At 46.1% G+C, this 19,603-nt stretch overlaps 1 protein-coding gene across 1 annotated transcript in view; it reads left to right on the top strand.

Annotated features, from left to right (window-relative positions):
* The window catches only part of VPS13B (vacuolar protein sorting 13 homolog B), a 743,427-nt gene that overhangs the window by 706,079 nt on the left and 17,745 nt on the right, over positions 1-19,603 (top strand). Inside the window, exons 54-55 of the mRNA XM_081817134.1 lie at positions 10,261-10,379; positions 15,115-15,923. Coding sequence (XP_081673260.1) covers positions 10,261-10,379; positions 15,115-15,923 — 928 coding nt within the window. The remainder of the gene's footprint in view (positions 1-10,260; positions 10,380-15,114; positions 15,924-19,603) is intronic.

Below are 19,603 nucleotides of genomic sequence, written 5' to 3' on the forward strand. Positions count from 1 at the left end.
GCCAGACGCTGTCACTTGGTAGTGGGACCACGTGAAATACAGTGAACGGGAGGGAACGCTGCCCTTGCACTTGGGAAATGCCACGTGGGGGAGACAGATAATAAGCCAGCGCTCCCCAGGCTGTCGTATTGTGAACTCTGGAAGCAACTGCGAAGGGCAGGTCAGTTGTCCTGCTAGGATGTACAGCAGACGAGCTTGAGAGGCCAAGGAGTACCTCTCCAGTAAGAGACCTCGCATCTCTGCCTTCAAGTTGAACAGGCATGAAGTAGACAAGAAAGTGGGAGATTTTTCTCGGCGGAAAGAGCAACATGTTTGAAGCTTCGGTGCTCAGAGAGGGAGCCTGGTCGCTTTGGGGATCTAAATGCCAGTGTGGCCAGAGTGCCAGATAAAGGAAAAGGGGGCAGGAGGGGGACTAGTGAGGCAGTTCAAGGCCAAACCCAGCCAGATTCAGTATCTGCAACCAAGGATTTGGGTTTTTATCTTAAGAGCCATGGGAAGTCTTTGACTTGTTATGAAAAGCAATTTCTGAGCCATTGAAACAGCAAAGAAGAATGAGCAGTTTGTACCCCAGAAGGTTTGCAGGTGCGTTTTCTTCTAAAAAGATCCAGTAAATTCTCATAATCTCTGACACTTAGCAGAAGTGTTCCATGGAGTCAGTGTCACCAGGATTTTCTTCTCCGTGTGTGTGTGGAAGATGGGGAGTAACAGTCTTTCATGTTTCTGTAGCTCTCTACCATTTACAAAGTGCCCGCATATCCACAGTCTCCATACTTTCGTTCATTTATTCGGCAAGCTTTAATTGAGGAACTATCCAGGGCCAAACCCTTTGCCCCGAACAAGGCCTTACTCCTGCTCCAAGGACCTGAGCGTAAGTAAATAAATGCAGTCAAGTGGAGTAAGTCCCAAGACAGAGCCTTTGATCGTGGCAAAAATTCTAGGATCATTAGGGCAATAATTTTTCTGTTTATTTTCCTGATGAGAGGTTTGAGGCTTAAAGAGTCATCAGCTAGGTGGTTTATAACTAAGCAGGATCAGGCTGGAACCGGGATCTGCCCACATGTGACCCAGTCTTGTTTTTCCTGTACCAAACAGAGGTCCCTGTCTGTCCTTTGGAGTCCAGCCCTGGCTACAGATATTGCTACCTGAAGGTTCATGAAAGCACAGGTTAGAAGAGCTTTTCTACTTTCCCCTCTATGCAGGGCAAGAGTCCCTCCCGTGCCATCTCCCCTCAGTGTTCTGGCTCGGGCTTATTCCAGCAGTGACTATAGGAAAGTTTCTGCTCGTGTCGAGCTGAAAACCCTCCCTCCGTGGCACCCACTCATTCATCCTTGTTTTACCCTCTGGGGCATCACAGACTGTTTACTTCCCCTCCAATATAGCAACACTACAATTATTTGAAGGCCGCCTCAACATCTTCTCTTAAGTATTCCCTTATCCAGGCAAGCATTTCTGGTTCCTTGAATCATTCCTTCAGTAAATGTGATTTCCAGACCCATCACCACAGTTACCCTTGTCTGAATACACTAGTGTGTTATGTTCCCTTTTAAAAATCTGGCAGCGAGAATTATACATAGTATTCCAAATGTGGTCTAACCAGCTATTACCTCCCTATGCTTCCATTAATAAAGTAGAAGATTGAGTTAGCTTTTTATTAACAAGTTCAGACTGTTTGTTATTATTGAACTTGTGGTCAGCCACATCCCCCAGGTCTTTATCATATGACTCACTGTACAGTTGACTTTTTGAACCCAGGGACAGGACTTTGCATTTATCCCCAAAAAATTAAATCTTGTTGCTATTGGCCTAGTCCAGCTTGTTGAAATCCCTTAAAAAAAATTTGTGATGCTGTCATCCAACATATTAAGTATCCTTGGTAGCTTTATGTCATCTATAGATGTGGTAAGCACGCGTTCTACGTGTTCGTCCAAGTCATTAATAAATATGTCGAACGGGACAAGTCCAAGGTCTCCATGCTGTGGTGAATCACTAGATACCTCCCTAACGCGTGGCTTCAGGCATCCACTAATGCATCAAAGTGCACGGTCATCTAGCCCACATTTCTTAAATAAGAAAACGCATCTGAAAGCTTTTTTTAAGCCATACTATATAAGATGTTTCTTATCTTATTTACAAGGTTATCATAAGACACTTTGCTAAGTGCCCTGATTAACCAGGACTCAAGTATGTAATCAGTCCACTTGGTGCAGATCAGACAGAGGTAATAACCCTGAGCACTAATGCTTAAAGAGCATGTAGTCATTTTCCGACATACCTTCAGCCTCCATCCAGGAATCTTTACGTAGGAAAAAAGTTACCAACCCAAGGGAGTATCTGATTTATAAAACGTGCAGTAAAGACATTTTGACTTTTTGCTTACTTCACTCGCCTTCCCCTACATCCCATATCAAGGCCAGAACAGATACCAGCAAGTTGGTACCCACTTCAGAACATCAGCCAAGTGCCCTGGTCTAGAGTCTTCTGTGTGTTTACAGTTTGTTCCAGCCGAGTCACACCTGCTCTTAAAGATACTTGGGAGTAAGGATTTCCCTAAATATTTTTCAGAATTATACCCAGAGTATCACTATTTTGTTTTCGCCCTTATCCAACCTTTTCTCATTTTAGAAACTGATCATTTTGGAAATTCATCTCCCTTCTTTTCCTCTCTAGGAGATCGAATCTCATTGCTTTCGCTACCAACTATCATCCAGTCACTCTCAGATCTGTCTCTGGCCCCTGCATCTCTCCTGAGCTCCAAGTCAGTGTTCTTCACCAACAACCAGACACCTCCGCCTGAAACTCACAAGCTCCTCAAACCCAGCATGTCTGAAACCAAGTGATCATTTTCCATTCCCCAAGCCAGCTCTCTTAGAGTCGCTACTCCCCAGTATACAAACCTTAAATAATATTTAGGTAAATTTGTATTGAATTCCTGCTTTATGTCAAGCACTCTACAAATACTATCATTAGTCCCTGCCACATCCCTTGAAGGTAGATGCTACCTAAAGCCCAGGGAGGTCACCTTGCACAAAGCAAGTGGCCTGGGATCCAAGCTCCAACTGTCCAGCTTCTGAGCCTATATTTTTCCTACTGCACCCCAGTGCCTTCCCCCGCACACATCCTGTAAATCACCAGCTTCTGGCAGAAATTCCTCAAAAATGTCTCTGGATCTGCCCCTTCTCTCTGTGACCATGGTCTACTTCTGGCCTTTTATCCATCATCCCTCTCCCAGAGTTTGGCAATAGCCCCTCAAAGGACCTCTCTGTTGTCAGCCTCATCACCTCCAACTCTGTCTCCACAACTACCACCCAAGTGATTACTAAAACACAGAGTCCAGCCCAGAGGAGGCTCTCCAGGCCACTAGACTGCTTAAAACAGACCACCACCTGAGACCAACCAGGCTGCATCTCACTCCCGTATTCCCTCCACAGGTGAGGGGTCAGGTCCATAGCACATACACAGATCTCTTCTTCCCTTCAAAGCCTAAGTCTTGACTTCATCCATATCATGGTTTTCCTTCCTCAGATATTTTCTTACAAGCCACTCCATCTAGAGGCAGAAGTAGTACCTTTTCAATTTATTCCTTCCCAAAATAGGGAGTAAAAATTTTTATGAAAAATGAATGTTAGCCAAAGGTCAGAACAAATAGAATGGCTGATTGACTTATCTGCGGATCTGTTAATGGAGGCTGAGTATCTGCCCCCCACAAGCTGGAGACCCAGGAAAACCATAGGTGTAATTCAGTGCGGGTCCAAAGGCCCGAGAACCAAGGGAGCTGATGGTATAAATTCACCAGGAGAAGTTGAAATGAGATGTCCTAGCTCAACAGTGAGGCAGGGGGAAAGGGGGCAAATGATTCCTTCCTCTCCCTTTTGTTCTATTCAGGCCCTCTACAGACTGGATGTTGCCCCCAACACACACATTGGAGAAGGCAGTCTACGGAGCCCACTGATTGAAATGCTAATCCCATCCAGAAACATCCTCACAGACACATCCAGAAATAATGCTTAACCTGGGCACCCTCTGGCCAATCAGGTTGACACAAAATTACTTATCACAAAAAGAAAGTAAAAATCTGAGGTGGGAGCACCAGGAGTCAAGTAAAAGAAAGAGAACTGGAAAGGGAAGAGGCCCAGCAAGGTGTATCCTGTGTCTGCTGTAGCCCAGGTGGAGAGGAAATCAGTAAAATATTGGAGGAGGGGAGCGCAGAAGGAGTTTTAATAACAGTCGTACCTGTTACGGAAGTCTACCTCAGCTGCAGTGCTGGGATGCTTTATAACTCCCCCCAGATTATCCCTGGACTGCCACATAGAGCCTACAGGGAAAAAGAGGGAGACAGGGGAAGAGAGACTTTCAGGAATTCATCCTTTTATTTCCTGTGTCCCCTTGTAACTTATTAACTTAGTAAAATTAAATTGGTATCATTTTTTAAAATATTGTTTACTGGACATAAATCTAATAAGCAATCATTTTAATAAGGATAACTGGATATGTTCGAAAAGCACAAATTATTTTAAAGTGTTTCTTACTTATAATCGTAGTAGAAGACAACATAGTAAGTGGAGGGCAGGACATAGGCCTGGAATGGTGTTCCATCCCACACGCAGGAGAGAAAGTCTTACTGATCAGAGTATCCAACACAGATACAAAGGGCAAAACACAGAGTATCCTCCAAGGGTTTAGTGGTCAGGGCAGCAAATCTACGATATGTTGTCCAATAGCCCCCCACACTCCCCCCCCACACCAGTATGAAGTGAAGAAAGAACAAACACCCGATGCTGGCGCTGATCAGGACTGGCTAGCTCACTGGGCAGTAACAAACAGCTCGGCAACAACAACAGAAAATCCCCCTCGGTCATCAGTCATGTCATCGTCCCTTTTCCCACACGTGGAACAAACAAATTGCCTCCCCAGCGTTCTATCCAGTCACCACATCCCACTGGAAATCCAGTACTTCGGAACGACTCTCTGAGTCTGCACGTTGACTCCTTTCATCTGGAGGGCTGTGAGCTCATGTCCTCCTCCCTTTCCCCCCATTTTACAAGAAGCATAACCATTATAAGCCCTCCAGAATGGAAAGGGGAAGAATGAGAGACATAATGGCAGCCCCTCATCCATGACAATTCGGAAAATTTTCTGAGCACGTAATTGTGGGGTTTCTACCCTGGAGCAAGGTCTAGTCTCTGAGCCCTGTTTCTACTCTTGGAACTGCTTTCTTACCATTTTTCTTCTAGTCCCTGGCTCTACCCTCAAGAGATCTTCCTCTGTCACATCTGAAGCTCGTATTATTGAGTCTCAAGCAATCACAGTCTCTTTTAGTCAAGGCTTGTGAGTTTATTGGGCAGTAGTCATTTCCCAAGAACTATTTGATTCCAGAGAATTCATGAACTGACAACCACATCCATGGTCCTTTTCAAGGCATATTTCTGTGCTATCTTGTTTCTTTGCCTCTCTCTAGATTTAAGAGAGCTTCTGTGGCAAACTTATGCTTTTAAGCTAAACTTTCTTCTGAGTCACTTTAACAATTGATGAGGTTTTAACAGTGAGTGTGATGCCTATATGTAACCCTAGGGCAGAGTATTAATCTGCCTTCATATTCACTAAACTTTGGTCTCTTGATGTTTGAGGTTTAAAAGCATTTCTAGCCTTGCAAGGCCCTGAATTTCTGGAATCTCTCTATTCTCTTTCATTTTTATTTGCAAACTGGCCAATTGTTTCCTGAGCTCATCTCTTCTTCAGAATACATTGCCAGAGACAGCCAATAGCAGCCAACACACACTACTAATGTTTTGTTTCCAAACCTCATCTTCTGGAGGCACAATTGGATTAGGTTTATAATCTGCCTATAATCAGGTAATCCCAGACAACAGTCTTACTAAATGTCTGCTACTTCATAACATGAATTGCCACTTTAATATCTTTCAATATCAATTCCTACTGCCTGACCATTAAGCCAAGGACTCCTATTTTAGGTTTTTGCTGGAACCCTACTTCTAGTACCAATATCTATATTATATTAGTTGGTATAAGCTAGGTTATGCTGCCTCTCAGAATCCTAGCATTTACTTCTTGCTCATGCTTTGTGCCTAGGGAGCTCTGTTCTACATGGTCACTCAGGGATGCAGGTTGGTGGAGTCTCCATCACCTTCTGTCTGCCCCACTGTAAAAAGCCACCCCAAAACCTAGAGGCTTAAAAATGATTAACGTCTCATGAGTCTGAAGGTTTGTTTGGGTGATTTTTCTGCAGGATGAGCCTGGGATCACTCATGCAGCCACATTCGGTTGGAAGTTGGCAGAGGGAGGATTTCAGCTGGAGAGTCTGGGCATCTCTCTCACCATGTGGTCTTTCCTCTGTAGGGAGGCTAAAGCAGACTCCCTCACATGGTTGGCAGGAGGGCAAACCCCAGGAAGCAAGCTTTATCAGGCTTCTTGCCTCATGTTTGCTGATACTCCATCAGCTGATGGCAGTCACAGCCAAGCTCTGGATCAGCAGAAGGGACTAAGCAAGGGCCTGGAAGCTGGGTGTGCCGCTCCTTGCCTGTATAACACTCTGCCACAACCAGCTAGACCAGGAGCCAGCCAGTTTTTTCTTCAAAAAGTTTCCTCTTTTTCTTCAGTAAGCATTTTAGGCTTTAGAGACAATATGTAAATAAGTGAGCATAACTATTATCCCCATAAAACTTAATTTACAATTAACAGGCCGTGGATTGGATTTGTCCTGCCACTGATCTAGAACATAAAGCCTGTATTCGGCCTCTGCAGCAGGAGAAGAAGACTAGCTCTTTAATGCTTTGGCTCAGAAGTAACACTTGTCAATTCTGTCTTTAGCTCTTTGACCAGAACTTAGTCACGTGGCCATACCTAAACCACAAGGGGGTGAGGAGTATACTCCTGTTCTGTGCCTGGAAGGAGATAGGTATGGGGGGACACTAGAAGTCTCTACCGCAGGAACCATGTTGAGATGATATCCATTCAGATCTTGATTGCATACCAGGTACTGGTTATAAGTACTGAAGAAAATGGACACAAAACCATTGCCCTCCTGAGTTATACAGAGATCATGATGATTAATATATGAAGAGGGAGAAGCAAGTTACTCATCTCTGCCCTGGAACTATTAGTTACTATTACCTCATCATTTGTGTACTTGGCTTTTTCACCAGCTAAGCTGAGAGCAGTTTGAGGATATGATTAGATCTTTTTGGTCCCTGGGGCACCTGGGTGGCTCAGTCGGTTAAGCATCTGACTCTTGATTTCTGCTCAGGTCACGATCTCAGGGTCGTGTGATGATCTCGGGGTCATGAGATCAAGCCCCGCATCAGGCTCCCTACTCAGCCAGGGGGTCTGCTTCTCTCTCCCTCTTTGTCTGCTCCCCCCCCCTTGTGTGCTCTCTCTCTCCCCCCAAAATAAATAAATAAATCTTAAAAAAAAAAAAAAAAAAGGATCTTCCCCATCCCTAATACAGTGCCTTGCTTTTTGTAGGTGCACTTTAAGTATCAAATAACTGGTTGAATGACTAAATGACCAAACCGTCAAAACAAAATAAGGATTAATTTTAAAACTTCTGTGGGAACCTAGGTGCAGGTGCCTAATTTCTCTGGCAGTTAGATACCTAACTCCCTAATCCCTAGAGCTGCCACTGTACAAAATGCTTGGCATTGTGAGCTGTTTCTGTACCTGTGAAAAGAGATATGAACTAAAAGTCCATGTTTCTTCCATTCTAGTGGTGAGTGAAAGGAACACCCAGCAAAATTTTTCTCCATAGTCCAGATTTTTGACGAGAAGTAGTACCTTGAAGATTTTGGTCCACTTGCTTGTTTCAGAGTCCCTTGGGCAGTTAACAAAAAACATCAGCTTGACCTATCTTTACTATCTTAGAAGGAACTAGTATCCTTTCTCATTTCATAATGCCTAAGGATGACTTTGAGTTTGAACACAGCAATAAATATTTCCCTTTTTGATCCTCTCCCTCCCTCCTTTGAGGGTTGATAGTTCTCTCCTAAAACCCTGGGACATGCACTGAAGTTACAGTCACTGAGAGAGGGAAATACAGATGGGAGGGAGCACAGGGCCTTAGAAAGGTTTGTGCCAAATGAATAATCCCACATCTATAAGCCTAGTAAAAAAAAAGCAGTTGACTTGGGGCGCCTGGGTGGCTCAGTCAGTACTCTTGATTTCTGCTCAGTTCATGATCTCGGGGCCATGGGACGGAGCCCCACGCCGAGCCCCACTTCAGGCTCCACGCTCAGCAGGGAGTCTGCGTCTGTCCCTGTCCCTCTGCCCTTCCCCCTCTCACATCATGCATTCTCTCTCTCTCTCAGATAAATAATCTTTTTTAAAAAAGCAGTTGACTTACTTTGTATATCACACAAAATAATAAATGTGAATGTTTCTGAAATAATACCTGTTTTGTTTTAGATTCATGAGCTGAGCCATTCCAGATTTTGTCCTAGTCAAGTTCAATTTTTTTTTAAAGATTTTATTTATATTTCTGAGAGAGAGAGCGTGAGCACGAGTTGGGTGAGAGGCAGAGAGAGAAGCAGGCTTTCCACTGAGCAGGGAGCCCAGTGTGGGGCTCGATCCCAGGACTCCAGGATCATGACGTGAGCCAAAGGCAGACGCTTAACCGACTGAGCCACCCAGGCGCCCCAAGTTCAGTTTTTACCTTAGAACAGATAAGGCAAATTCAAGATACAGGGTCTTTAGAAACATATTTTTGCAAAACAATCCATTTGGGAAACACGTCCATAGAGAACAGACTCCACTCCTGCCATCAAACTGACAATCTAGTCATTGGGTCAGGTGTATAAACAGGTGACTGTGCTGCAAACAATACAGATTTGTGACCAAACAGAAATATGGTTAAAGTACTTTAGGGACGTCAGAGTAAGTATCAAGCTGAGGAAAGGAATAAGAAACCTAGAGAGTACCTTCATGGAGAAAGGTGTCCTTAAGGAGTATGGGCAAAGGTACACAGGATCTGGAAAGGACCCGTGTGGGGAGGGGCGCAGGGGTGCCGAGTGGCAGACAAGGGCCTAAGCTAAAGCAGTGGCCGTGGGACGGAAGAGAAGGCACTAGGGGAGGGGCCTGCGGAGGGGGAGCATCTGAGGGCCACCACACTGCAGGAGCTGAGCGGGAGATGTGATGGCCAGCCGCACGGGCCAGGGTGCTGCACGCAGTCAGGATTTCTGAAGGAGGCGCCCTCGTGCACGAAAGAAGCCCGGTGACATTGAAGTCACGTCCCAGTTTGAGCCTGTGACTCTCTTCCTGCGGTTCTGTGTACTCTCTCTCCGGTTCCTCCGCATACGGTCAGAATTAGAGTACATTCATTCCCTGTCAGGCAGGCACCGAGCTCTGTTCCTTCATCCAGGAATTTTCAGCCTTCTTTTATTTACTGTCCTAGCAATAATAAAGGGCCCAGACTTGGACTGAACTGATACTGCAAGTTATCAAAATCAACATTCCCAAACACTGGAGGTTCTTGCCCCTACTCTCAGGTAGTGCTGGCTGTGAACATGATGTTCTTGGAGTTGTTTTTCAAACAGTTCTGTTCTGCTTTCAGATATTTATCCATTTAAGCAACCTATTTAATGCTAAAAGGACATCTGTTACTGCTGGCCTGGCACCTGGCTTCTGAGATGGAAGTTTTCTGGGGCTTAGTCCACCTTCCCGTGGAAGAAAAATTCATTTTGACTCCAGGCAAATGAAGTTATCTGACATTATTGTTACAAGTTATGTGAGGGACTGAGGGGCCTTGAGAGGATTATGGCATGGTAGGTTTTCTGGTACGTTTCTGTGTCCCCAGGATAGAAGGGCATCCTCATGGTAGTAAGTCAACACTCAAGAGTCTGAAAGTTTTTTGCATGTTGCATTTCAAGTCCTGAGTTTCAGGGGATTATTTTCCACAGAGATTCATATGCACACATAAAGCCAGCCCATGGCTGGGCTCCAGCCCACACAGAGCTATTTGCCAATTCCAAAGAAGCAGAGAATGAAGACACTCATGCCCTGTCATCCATCATTGTTTTTTGCTCTGAACCTTACAGCTGGATATTGAAAAATCTGGATTTGATCTTTCTTTCTTTTTTGTTTTTTGTTGTTTTTTTTTTTCAAGGCAGCTGAATAGCCTACACACATAGATATAAAGAAATATAACCAGCAAGTGTTTGTGGCATCGAATCAGAACTTAAGACATTTGAAGGCAACCATTTCAGTAGTGTTTCTTACTTCTTTTTAATCAGATTTTGAATATTCTTCTCACAGGTTGTGTTCCTGACTGGCTTTGGCTATGTATATGTGGACATTGTCCTCCAGTGTGGCACGGTCTTCGTCACTGTGGCCCCAGAAGGAAAAGTGGGACCTAGTTTAACCGCTACCAATAGGTAGGAATAATTGTTATCCCAGTGACAGTATGGTAAGCTTTCCCTTTATAAAGTCATAAACCTGCTATTTATCATTCTTTATCATCTCTATATACACATTATAGCTTTTGGTGAATTATTATGTAATCCATAAGGATATGGTTATTAGCATTAAATCATACCTATAAAAAGTAGCAATATATTATCTTCTTTGGTACCCCTTCCGGTGGTAAGTTTAACAAACTGATTTACAAACTAAGACATGCATCTTAGAATTATATATTAGTTAGACACTGGGGAGGGTATGTGGTCTGGTAAGCGCTGTGAATTGTGCAAGACTGTTGAATCTCAGATCTGTACCTCTGAAACAAATAATGCAATATATGTTAAGAAAAAAAAAAGAAGAAGAAGATAGCATGAGGGGAAGAATGAAGGGGGCGAAATCGGAGGGGGAGATGAACCATGAGAGACGATGGACTCTGAAAAACAAACTGAGGGTTCTAGAGGGGAGGGGGGTGGGAGGATGGGTTAGCCTGGTGATGGGTATTAAAGAGGGCACGTTCTGCATGGAGAACTGGGTGTTATGCACAAACAATGAATCAGGGAACACTACATCTAAAACTAATGATGTAATGTATGGTGATTAACATAACAATAAAAAATAAATCCAGAAAAAAAAAAGAATTATATATTAGCATTAGCATGAAATGCAAATTAATACTTCTGTATCCAGTTGACAACCTAGTAATTAGTAATCTGACTTAGCAATTAGAGCTGCATCAAAAATAAACTCACCTCTTATTTAGAGTGTTGCCATCAGGTCTTACACTCATGAACCAAAGAGTTAATATGCATAATTTAAAGGAACTCCTGTAATCCAGTAGGAATAGTATGAAGCTAGCCCCTCTTTCTAAAAGAAGAGGCACATGCATGACCAGGAAATTCTAGGAAGAGAAAATATAAGTAATCAAAGAGATGCAAATTTAAGTAAGATATTACCAAAGTAATGATGTGCCGTCACATACAGTTCAAGTGGAAGTGTAAACTGTTGCCACTTTCTGGAAAGCACTTGAGCAACATGTATTAAGAGCTTTAAAATCCCTTTGGCCTGGGGGTGCCTGGGTGGCTCAGTCAGTTAGGTGTCCGACTCTTGATCTCAGCTCAGGTCTTAATCTCAGGGTCGTGAATTTAAGCCCCGCGTTTGGCTCCATGTCGGGCTGACTCCACACTAGGCGTGGAGCCTACTTAAGAAAAAAAAATCCCTTTGGCTTGGAAACTCCACTTTTATTTTCTTTTTTAAGATTTTATTTACTTATTCGAGAGAGCGCATGAGTGCATGCGTGCGTGCATGAGCCTGGGGGAGGGGCAGAGGCAGAGGGAGAAGCAGACTCCCCGCTGAGCAGGGACCCTGACATGGGGGCTCGATCCCAGGACCCTGAGCCGCAGGCAGACGCTCAGCTGACTGAGCCACCCAGGCGCCCCTTGGAAACTCCACTTTTAAGAATTCTCAGAGTTTAAGGGTCAAAGCAGTGGTGAGAGAAGTGGGCTAAGACAGAGAGAGATTTATCATATTGCCACTTAGAGTGGCAAAATATTTCGAGCACAAATGCCCAGCAGTAGGGGAACAGATGGTACGTAAATGGTATATCCACAGAAAAAAGGTTTACAGGCTTTCAGTGGAATAGAAAAATGCATGTGATAAATCTAAGATAAAGCAAACAGAATATAAAACTGAATATGCAAATATGACCAGTCCTGTATCATACACACACAAACACCCCCACACACACATAAATACTTCTCTGCTCACACATGCTCACACACACATGCACAGAAAACATTCCTAGAACTAAAACTCAAAAGAAGGAACCAAATTTTTAATAGATGCAGGGGTTATAAGTGATTATCTAATAATTTTCTGCATTTTAATTTTCTACAAGAAGAATTTAGTTTAGCATCAGAAGTTTATTATTAAAATTTTATTTAAAATGTAAAATAATAATACCAACTTCCATACATTTGTATAAGCCCTTTTCTAAAAAAGTTCCTTGCTTTTCACATATGGTTAAGAAATTATTAATTTCGACCTGCCAAATTATTATTAATTTGAACTTACAATGTTTCAGACAAGGTTGGGTAGAATGTTTTCTTTGCCCAAGAGTGTTTGTAAAAAATCAACAGCATAACAAAATTGGAGACTTAATATAAAATTATATAACACAAACTTTCAAGCCTATACAACAATTTCAGAAATATTTGTCTAGGGCATTAATAGTGCATTATTAATCATAGTAGCAACAACTTATACATTCAGTGGTAGAAGTAGGAAAGGGACAGATATTTACTAATATTCCCTCAATTCATTTATTCAAATATTTTTTAAGTGCTTACTGGATTCCAGGTGCTATCCTAGGGATGGGGATACAATGGTGACCAAAAAGACCAAAATCCCTTCTTTTGAGAAAATGATCACGTTCTCATAGATGTAGAATGGAACACAGAGAATAAACATAATAAAAAAGGAAAATTTATGGTACAGTAGAAGGTTGGCTTTTTGCAGGGATAGAAACAGCTGGGTAGAAAGACCAGGAATGCCAGGCCACAGGGACAGAGAGAGTAATTTTTAAAAACCAGTATAGGTAAGCCTCACCACGAAGTGACATTTGAGCAAAGACTCAAAAGCTGCGAGGGAGTTAATAATGTGGCTATCTGGTGGGAAAGCTTCCCGACAGAGGGCACAGCCGGTTCAAAGGTCTGAAGTAGCGTGCCTGGCACATTGGAGGAGCAGGGAAGAGGCCAGTGTGGGCCAAACAGAGTGGGTGAAAGTGAAAGTCGTAGCACCTGAGGTCGGAGAGGTGAGGGCTAGAAGAGCGGGACTTGGGTAGGGCTTAGCTTTGATTCTGAACGAAGTGGGGAAATCACTGGATCACTTCACTTGAGTGAAGAAGTGACATGATCTGACCTAAATTTTTAGGAACTCGCTGGCTGCCTCACTGAAGTAGACCACAGAGAAGCAAGGATGGAAGCAGGGAGACTAGTGAAGAGATTGTTACAGTTATTCACACTAGAGATGCCAGTGGCCTAGGCTGTGGTGGGATCAGTGGAAGTGGGAGGAAATGGTCAGATTCTGGATGGGCTTTCTAAGAAAAAGCCAATGGGATTTCCCTGAGGCACTGGGTAAGGGTTGAAAATAGGAGTATCAAGGAGGACTCCCAAACGTGTGTTCTAACAAGGGATGGGATGTGGTTGCCATTAACTGAGATAGGAGGGGCACCTGGGTGGCTCAGTCGGTTAAGCGTCTGCCTTCGGCTCAGGTCATGATCTCAGGGTCCTGGGATCGAGTCCCACATCGGGCTCCCTGCTCAGTGGGGAGTCTGCTTCTCCCTCTCCCTCTGCTGCTGACCCCACTTGTGCTCACTCGCTCTCTCTCAAGTAAATAAATAAAATCTTTAAAAAAAAAAAAAAAAACTGAGATAGGAGAGACCATATGTAGCTCGGGGTGGGGGTAAGATCTGGAGTTTGATGACAGACATGACAAGTTGAGACGACTAGTGAGTCTGTGGAGAGGCATTTAGATACCGGAGGCTGCAGTCGGGTAGCTCTGAGCTGATGACGTGACTGGGAGTCCTCAGCACAGAGACGGCATATCAGGCCATGGGACTGGATGAGGTCTGCAAGGGCTGAGCCTTGGGCACCTGAATCTGCAGGGGTCAGGGAGAAGAGGAGGAGGTCACACGGCGACTGAGGATGGGGGACCACAAGTAGAAGAGCCAAGAGAAGACAGATAGAAGGAATGTTTCCAGACAGGGGGAGTAGTTATCGACAAGGTGAAATACCATTGTAGGTCAAGTGAGCCACAGACCAAAAGGCCGTCAGTGAAAGGCTAAGTGACAAGGAAGTCACTTGGTGAGAGTCGCTCTGGTGGACTGTGGGGACAGAAGGCTGCTTGGAGCAAGGGGAAGAGGGAATGGAAGGCAGCCCGCAGACAGTGCGTGTAGAAGTTTTTATGGGGGGAGCAGAAAACTGAGGAGTAGCCAGAGGGCCACTAGCCCCAGGCCTCAGCCCCTGGGCCTATAAGAAATCCAGTGGTAGGCCGTTAGTAATGAAGAAAAAGACAAGGATGGAGGAGAGGGAGGCTGGAGTGATGCCCTGGAGCAGGGGAGGGCTGGAAGATTTCGTGCACCATGGAGGGCTTGGCCCGAGGCGGGAGCGCAGCAGGTCAGCTCTGGAAATGGTGGGGGAGCAGAGCCCACGGCCGAGACATGGCTAGATGGGCCGGGGTCCTGGGGGTGAATGTAAGTTTTCTTGTTTGCTTTACTTCAAGGTAAGGAGTTTTGGTTATTTGATTTTACCTTTCTGCCCTGAGATGATCGTGATAGAGAATTAGTGCACAAACACTAGAATTTTGGAGTAAAAATCTGGTGTTGAGAACGGAAGCACATACAGAACATGACAAGAACTTGTAATAGTCCCATAGGGAACATTTCCCAATGCTGTTGTGGGAATGTGACCGGTTCTGTCCAGACACCATGAACTGAAAGTTGAATTCTTATTTGTTTTTTATGAGAATCTGATGGAATATCAGGAGGTGTGTAATAAGGCACTGTTGGGGACGGGGGAAGGAAGGAAGGAGGGAAGGGAGGGAGGGAGGGAGGAAGGAAAAAGGTGGGAGGGAGGGAACAAAGGAGAGAAGAAAAGGAAAGAAAGAAAACGAAGAGCAGAGGGAGACTGATGTTCTTCTCCCTTTCTCTTCCAGAACTCTGGAGAAGATTGTGACACTGAAAGTGTTCATTACTCAGTTGAGCCTGGTGGTGTTTGATGACCTCACCCACCACAAAGTATCGTCTGAGCTCCTGAGACTCACACTGGACAGTGTCTTTCTGCACGTGGCCCCCATGGCCGGTGGCCTGCCCGGGGAAGAGGCTGCTGCGGCCCCCCTCCAGCTTCACTGTGTGGAGGTCTACTGTGGGGACCTGCAGGTGGACAACCAGCTGTACAACAAGTCCAATTTCCACTTTGCCGTCCTGGTCTGCCAGGGAGAAAAAACAGAACCCGTGCAGTGTTCCAAAATGCAGAGCCTCCTTGTATCCGGCAGAGATCTGGAGGAATACAAGGAGAACTGTTTTATCAAACTCTGCCTCACCCTAACTGACGGCAAGAGCGGCTTCTTCGAGGATATTAACGAGTTCCGCCTTGAAGTGAAACCCGCCCGGTTATACGTGGAAGATACGTTCGTTTACTACATCAAAACGCTGTTCGAGACCTACCTTCCCGACGGCTGCCTGGCCGCGCAGCCCGCCGGAGCCGCGGGGAGCACGCAGGGGTTGCCCGCGCAGGTCAGCCAGCACGCCAGGGCCCTGGTGCATCCCGTGAAGTTGCGGAAACTGGTGATCCAGCCAGTGAGTCTCCTCGTCAGCATCCACGCCTCCCTCAAGCTGTACATAGCGTCCGACCACACGCCGCTGTCCTTCTCGGTGTTTGAACGCGGCCCCATCTTCACCACGGCCAGGCAGCTGGTCCATGCCCTGGCGATGCACTATGCCGCGGGCGCGCTCTTCAGAGCAGGTGAGTCCGCACGCTGAGGGGCCCGGGTGGGCTAGAGCCTGGGCCGGGAGGAACTGCCTCAGGGGCTGCTTATCAGCCTCAAGACCTAGGGGAGCAATATGGTGGGAGGGGAGGAGCGCGGGCTTTGCAGTTAGCACTGGATTGACATCCGCACTCTGCCACTGCGGGTAAGTCATTGAACCTCCCGAGTCTCCGTTTCCTCATGGATAAAATGGGTTTTAAGATCTCTGAGAGGATCAGATAAAAGCGCCTGGCTCTTAATAAACACTCAAGCAAATAGGAGCTTTGGTATTTGCTGTTATGGACCTTAGAATGTTAATTCCACGTAGCAGACGCTTTCTCGCAGCTCTCTGCAGGTACAAGGGTGTTAGCATGAAGTGCAGTCAGGAAAACTAGCCCCGGGCCTCAGCCCCCGGGGCCTAAAAGAAATCCAGTGGTAGCTCGTTAGCTTCCTTCATTACAGTCCATGAATAGCTGTAGGTGAGAAATTCAGAGGATTTGTGTGCTCGTAAGATGCATAAAGAGCCTTCTACCTATCCAGTGTGGCCTGGCCTGTCTAGACAGCAAAAAGAAAGTGGTTGGAGTCTCAGCTTCTCCAAAGACCTGAGATAGAAAAGTCTGCGGGGGGTGGTTTGAATATGTGTACAGCAGGTCCGATGGTGAGTACTGTGCTAACGGTGGAGTGGAGCACAGGGAATGGAGTGGTCTCAGAATGTTCTATGGTAACGGGCATCGAAACACACGTTCCTCGCCTAAATTCACTCCAACACGGTTTCAGTGTGATTATCCAGCCCCTTATGTGCCCATGAATTCAAGCAACAAACACCAACCAGAGTTGGTCTTGTGGGTTCTTTCTAGCAGAGAACGTGACAGTCTTCCTTTCCGAGGGTAACACAGGAAAGAACATTTATACCGTTGTACTTGGTGAAAGCATTCCCATACAAGCTAACATTGTAGCAGTAAATGACCCCTGTTGTTGCCAAACTGGTGAGATTACATTCTCTCCATAATGAAATTCATAGAGTTAATGAGGTTACCCAGAAGTCTTAACTGAAAATGACAAGATCAGGGGAGGGCCCTGCTGGGACTATTGTTTTGATAGCTTGCACAACGATGAAGAAAATATTTCTCTCTTGCTAAGAAATCATTTAAAAATAAGCAGTTAACATTTCAATTTTAATAGATGGGTATATTTATAAACAATTCCAGAAACTTAACCTTTCAGGAAGTTTTTGCTTTTAACATGAGAAGCAGGCACATAAGTTCCTGGGCTCCAATCTGGGGCCTGGGAAGGACTAAGCCTCCCGCCAGGCCACCACATAAATGCTGAGGTGTGGGGGGCACCCATGTAGGTAATGAGCTGGCAGAGAAACTCCCAACTGTGGCCCCAAGGAGCCATGTCCCTGCAGCCTGTGTGCTAAAAACGCTCTCTCTGTTTTGTTTTTTGGTCTTAATGAGCTTTCACAAGAACATTCTGTTTGGATTTTTTGTAATCCACCTAAAAATCCTCTAAGCTGTTGTCCCAACCTCGTTATACGCTGGGACAAGAAATTCTAATATAGAGGGCCAAGTTTTTAGAGCCTGTTGGGAATTTTGTCACTAAAAGCCTACAGACAAAATGGGAAGATGGTAGGAGGTTACGGACGCCCCAGTAGAAGAGCATTCAAGAGAATGTACTAGCAGTCTTTTAGAGGAAGGGGGAGGGTTGGCCTGGGGATGAGCAAGTTGCATCTGTATTGCACGTGGGGCAGGATTCACCCATTGAACTTGACTAGAAGGTTCCTGCCCGGGATGGTCGAAATACCCTGACCTCATTTCTAGGGAAGTTTGTGGATTCACCTTGAAAAGGTTTTAAAAATAAACAGTAATTAGAAATGAGTAGCCTTATTCGAAGGAAAGCATGTGGGCTTTCTAATTTCCTGGGGCCCCTCTACACCCAAGTCTCAATTTGATGGGAAGTCAGACAGACACTCTTTTTCAACAAAATTTCCAAACAAATAAGCAAAAGATGTATTTGCTTTTGAAGGAAAATAAAGAAGGCATGCCCTCGGATACTTACTGCCCTTTTCTGGCTAGCTCAGATGCCGCTGAGAAGTAGCTCGGGTGCATACATAGCCCTCCCGTCATGCAGTGCTCCTGGTCCAGGAGACCGCACCCCGCCTTCCAGTGGCCGGGAGGCGGGGGCAGACGGTGAGGCTGGGCGGTGTCCCTTCATGCTGGGCCCCGCTACACTAGTCTGTGTAGATGGGCTTTGCTCGGCAATAGCTCCCTCTCCTTTGCTTATCTGTGTGTAAAGTCTGTGGAGAGAAGGAGAATTAAGATGTTTCTAAACCAATTTGCTGCCTGCAGGCAGAGCCTTATAACTATTCCAGGCCAAAGGGAATCTGCTGTTTCTTTACCTACAGAGAGAGCCCTCCAAGGAACCATATTCCACAGCCTTCCATGCTACCCTGCCTCCTCGCTGCAGCCTGGGCTCACAGAGGGTGGGTGGGCGGGGTGGGAGACCCAGCCCCCACGTCTAAGCAGCGGGAGATGGTGAACAGTTGAGCCACACTTGCCCCCTTGTCCTGCCTGGAAGTAGAAGTGGAGACGGGTTAACACCATGTCAAATTCGCCTCAGTCCCCTCTGCCTGCTATCCCTGACCCCAGGGGGAGGCCCAGTCATTAGCCCCTCTGAATTTATGTAAATTAGGGAGGTAAGAGTACTTGCACAGTTGCTGGGTGCATTAAATAAGCTGAATGTCTTGTACCCAGAAGCTGGCCCTTTATAGTCCTTGTCTCTGGCAATGACTCCCTAGTGTTACCCTCGTGCTGTTCCAGGCAAGAGGAGTGGGCTCCAAATTTAAGACTGTCCCCCCTCTATGGGGCTGGGCCTAGAAATGGGCAGGGCTCTGCCTTGCTTCTTGCAGCCACATCTTCCTGAGCCTCTGGGATCAGTGACTTGACTGAGAGTCTGCCCCAGGTTTGTCCTCCACGAATCTGCTGCTGAGGCAGGATTGGCTCCCCCATGAGTCCTGGCCCCACAGCCGCCCCATGAGAGTGCTCTCAGCCCCAGGCTGGGGGGGGTCCGTGGTTCCCGGAGGAAGTTGCCGGTCTAGAACCCTGCGCTTAGCCCTCGGGCTTGCCTGCACCTCCGGCAGCGCCCCCCCCAACCCAGACTAGCACGCCGAGCCCCCTCCCAGGGGAGGAAGGTGAAGGGAAGGCACTGCTGGAGTTCACACCATAGCCACATTCCCACGAGGCAGCAGACACCACAATCAGGCCACTGAGCAGGCCAGCCCCTGGCAAGTCGTCGTCGTCCACCCCCCCAGCCCCCCCACCCCTGCTCGAATGGGAAACCAGATCCAAAGCTCCCCTCCCGGGACACTGGAAGGGAACACTCCCCTCTCACTAACCTAATCAGTATGTCCGTGTCACCGATGTTTACACAACTGAAGCTGGGGTTGAAGGGGAGACGTTTGTCTGGCTCCAGCTCTGCTCCAAAGGGAAGAACTCAGCTTGGTAGGATTGGGAAAGATTAAAAATAACTCCTCCATCCTTGTCAGAACTTTGCATCTCCTTTGTGACACCCCATTTAGCATCTGGCCTTCCCCCCCCCCGCCCCGCCCCCATGCCTCCGCTGCCCTGAGGTAGTTTTAAAGATAACTTCCCAGCCTGCAAACACACCTGCACCCTAAGAG

This window comes from Leptonychotes weddellii, chromosome 4 (assembly GCF_054177405.1).
Source record: "Leptonychotes weddellii isolate Sample4059 chromosome 4, ASM5417740v2, whole genome shotgun sequence".
Lineage (NCBI taxonomy): Eukaryota > Metazoa > Chordata > Mammalia > Carnivora > Phocidae > Leptonychotes > Leptonychotes weddellii.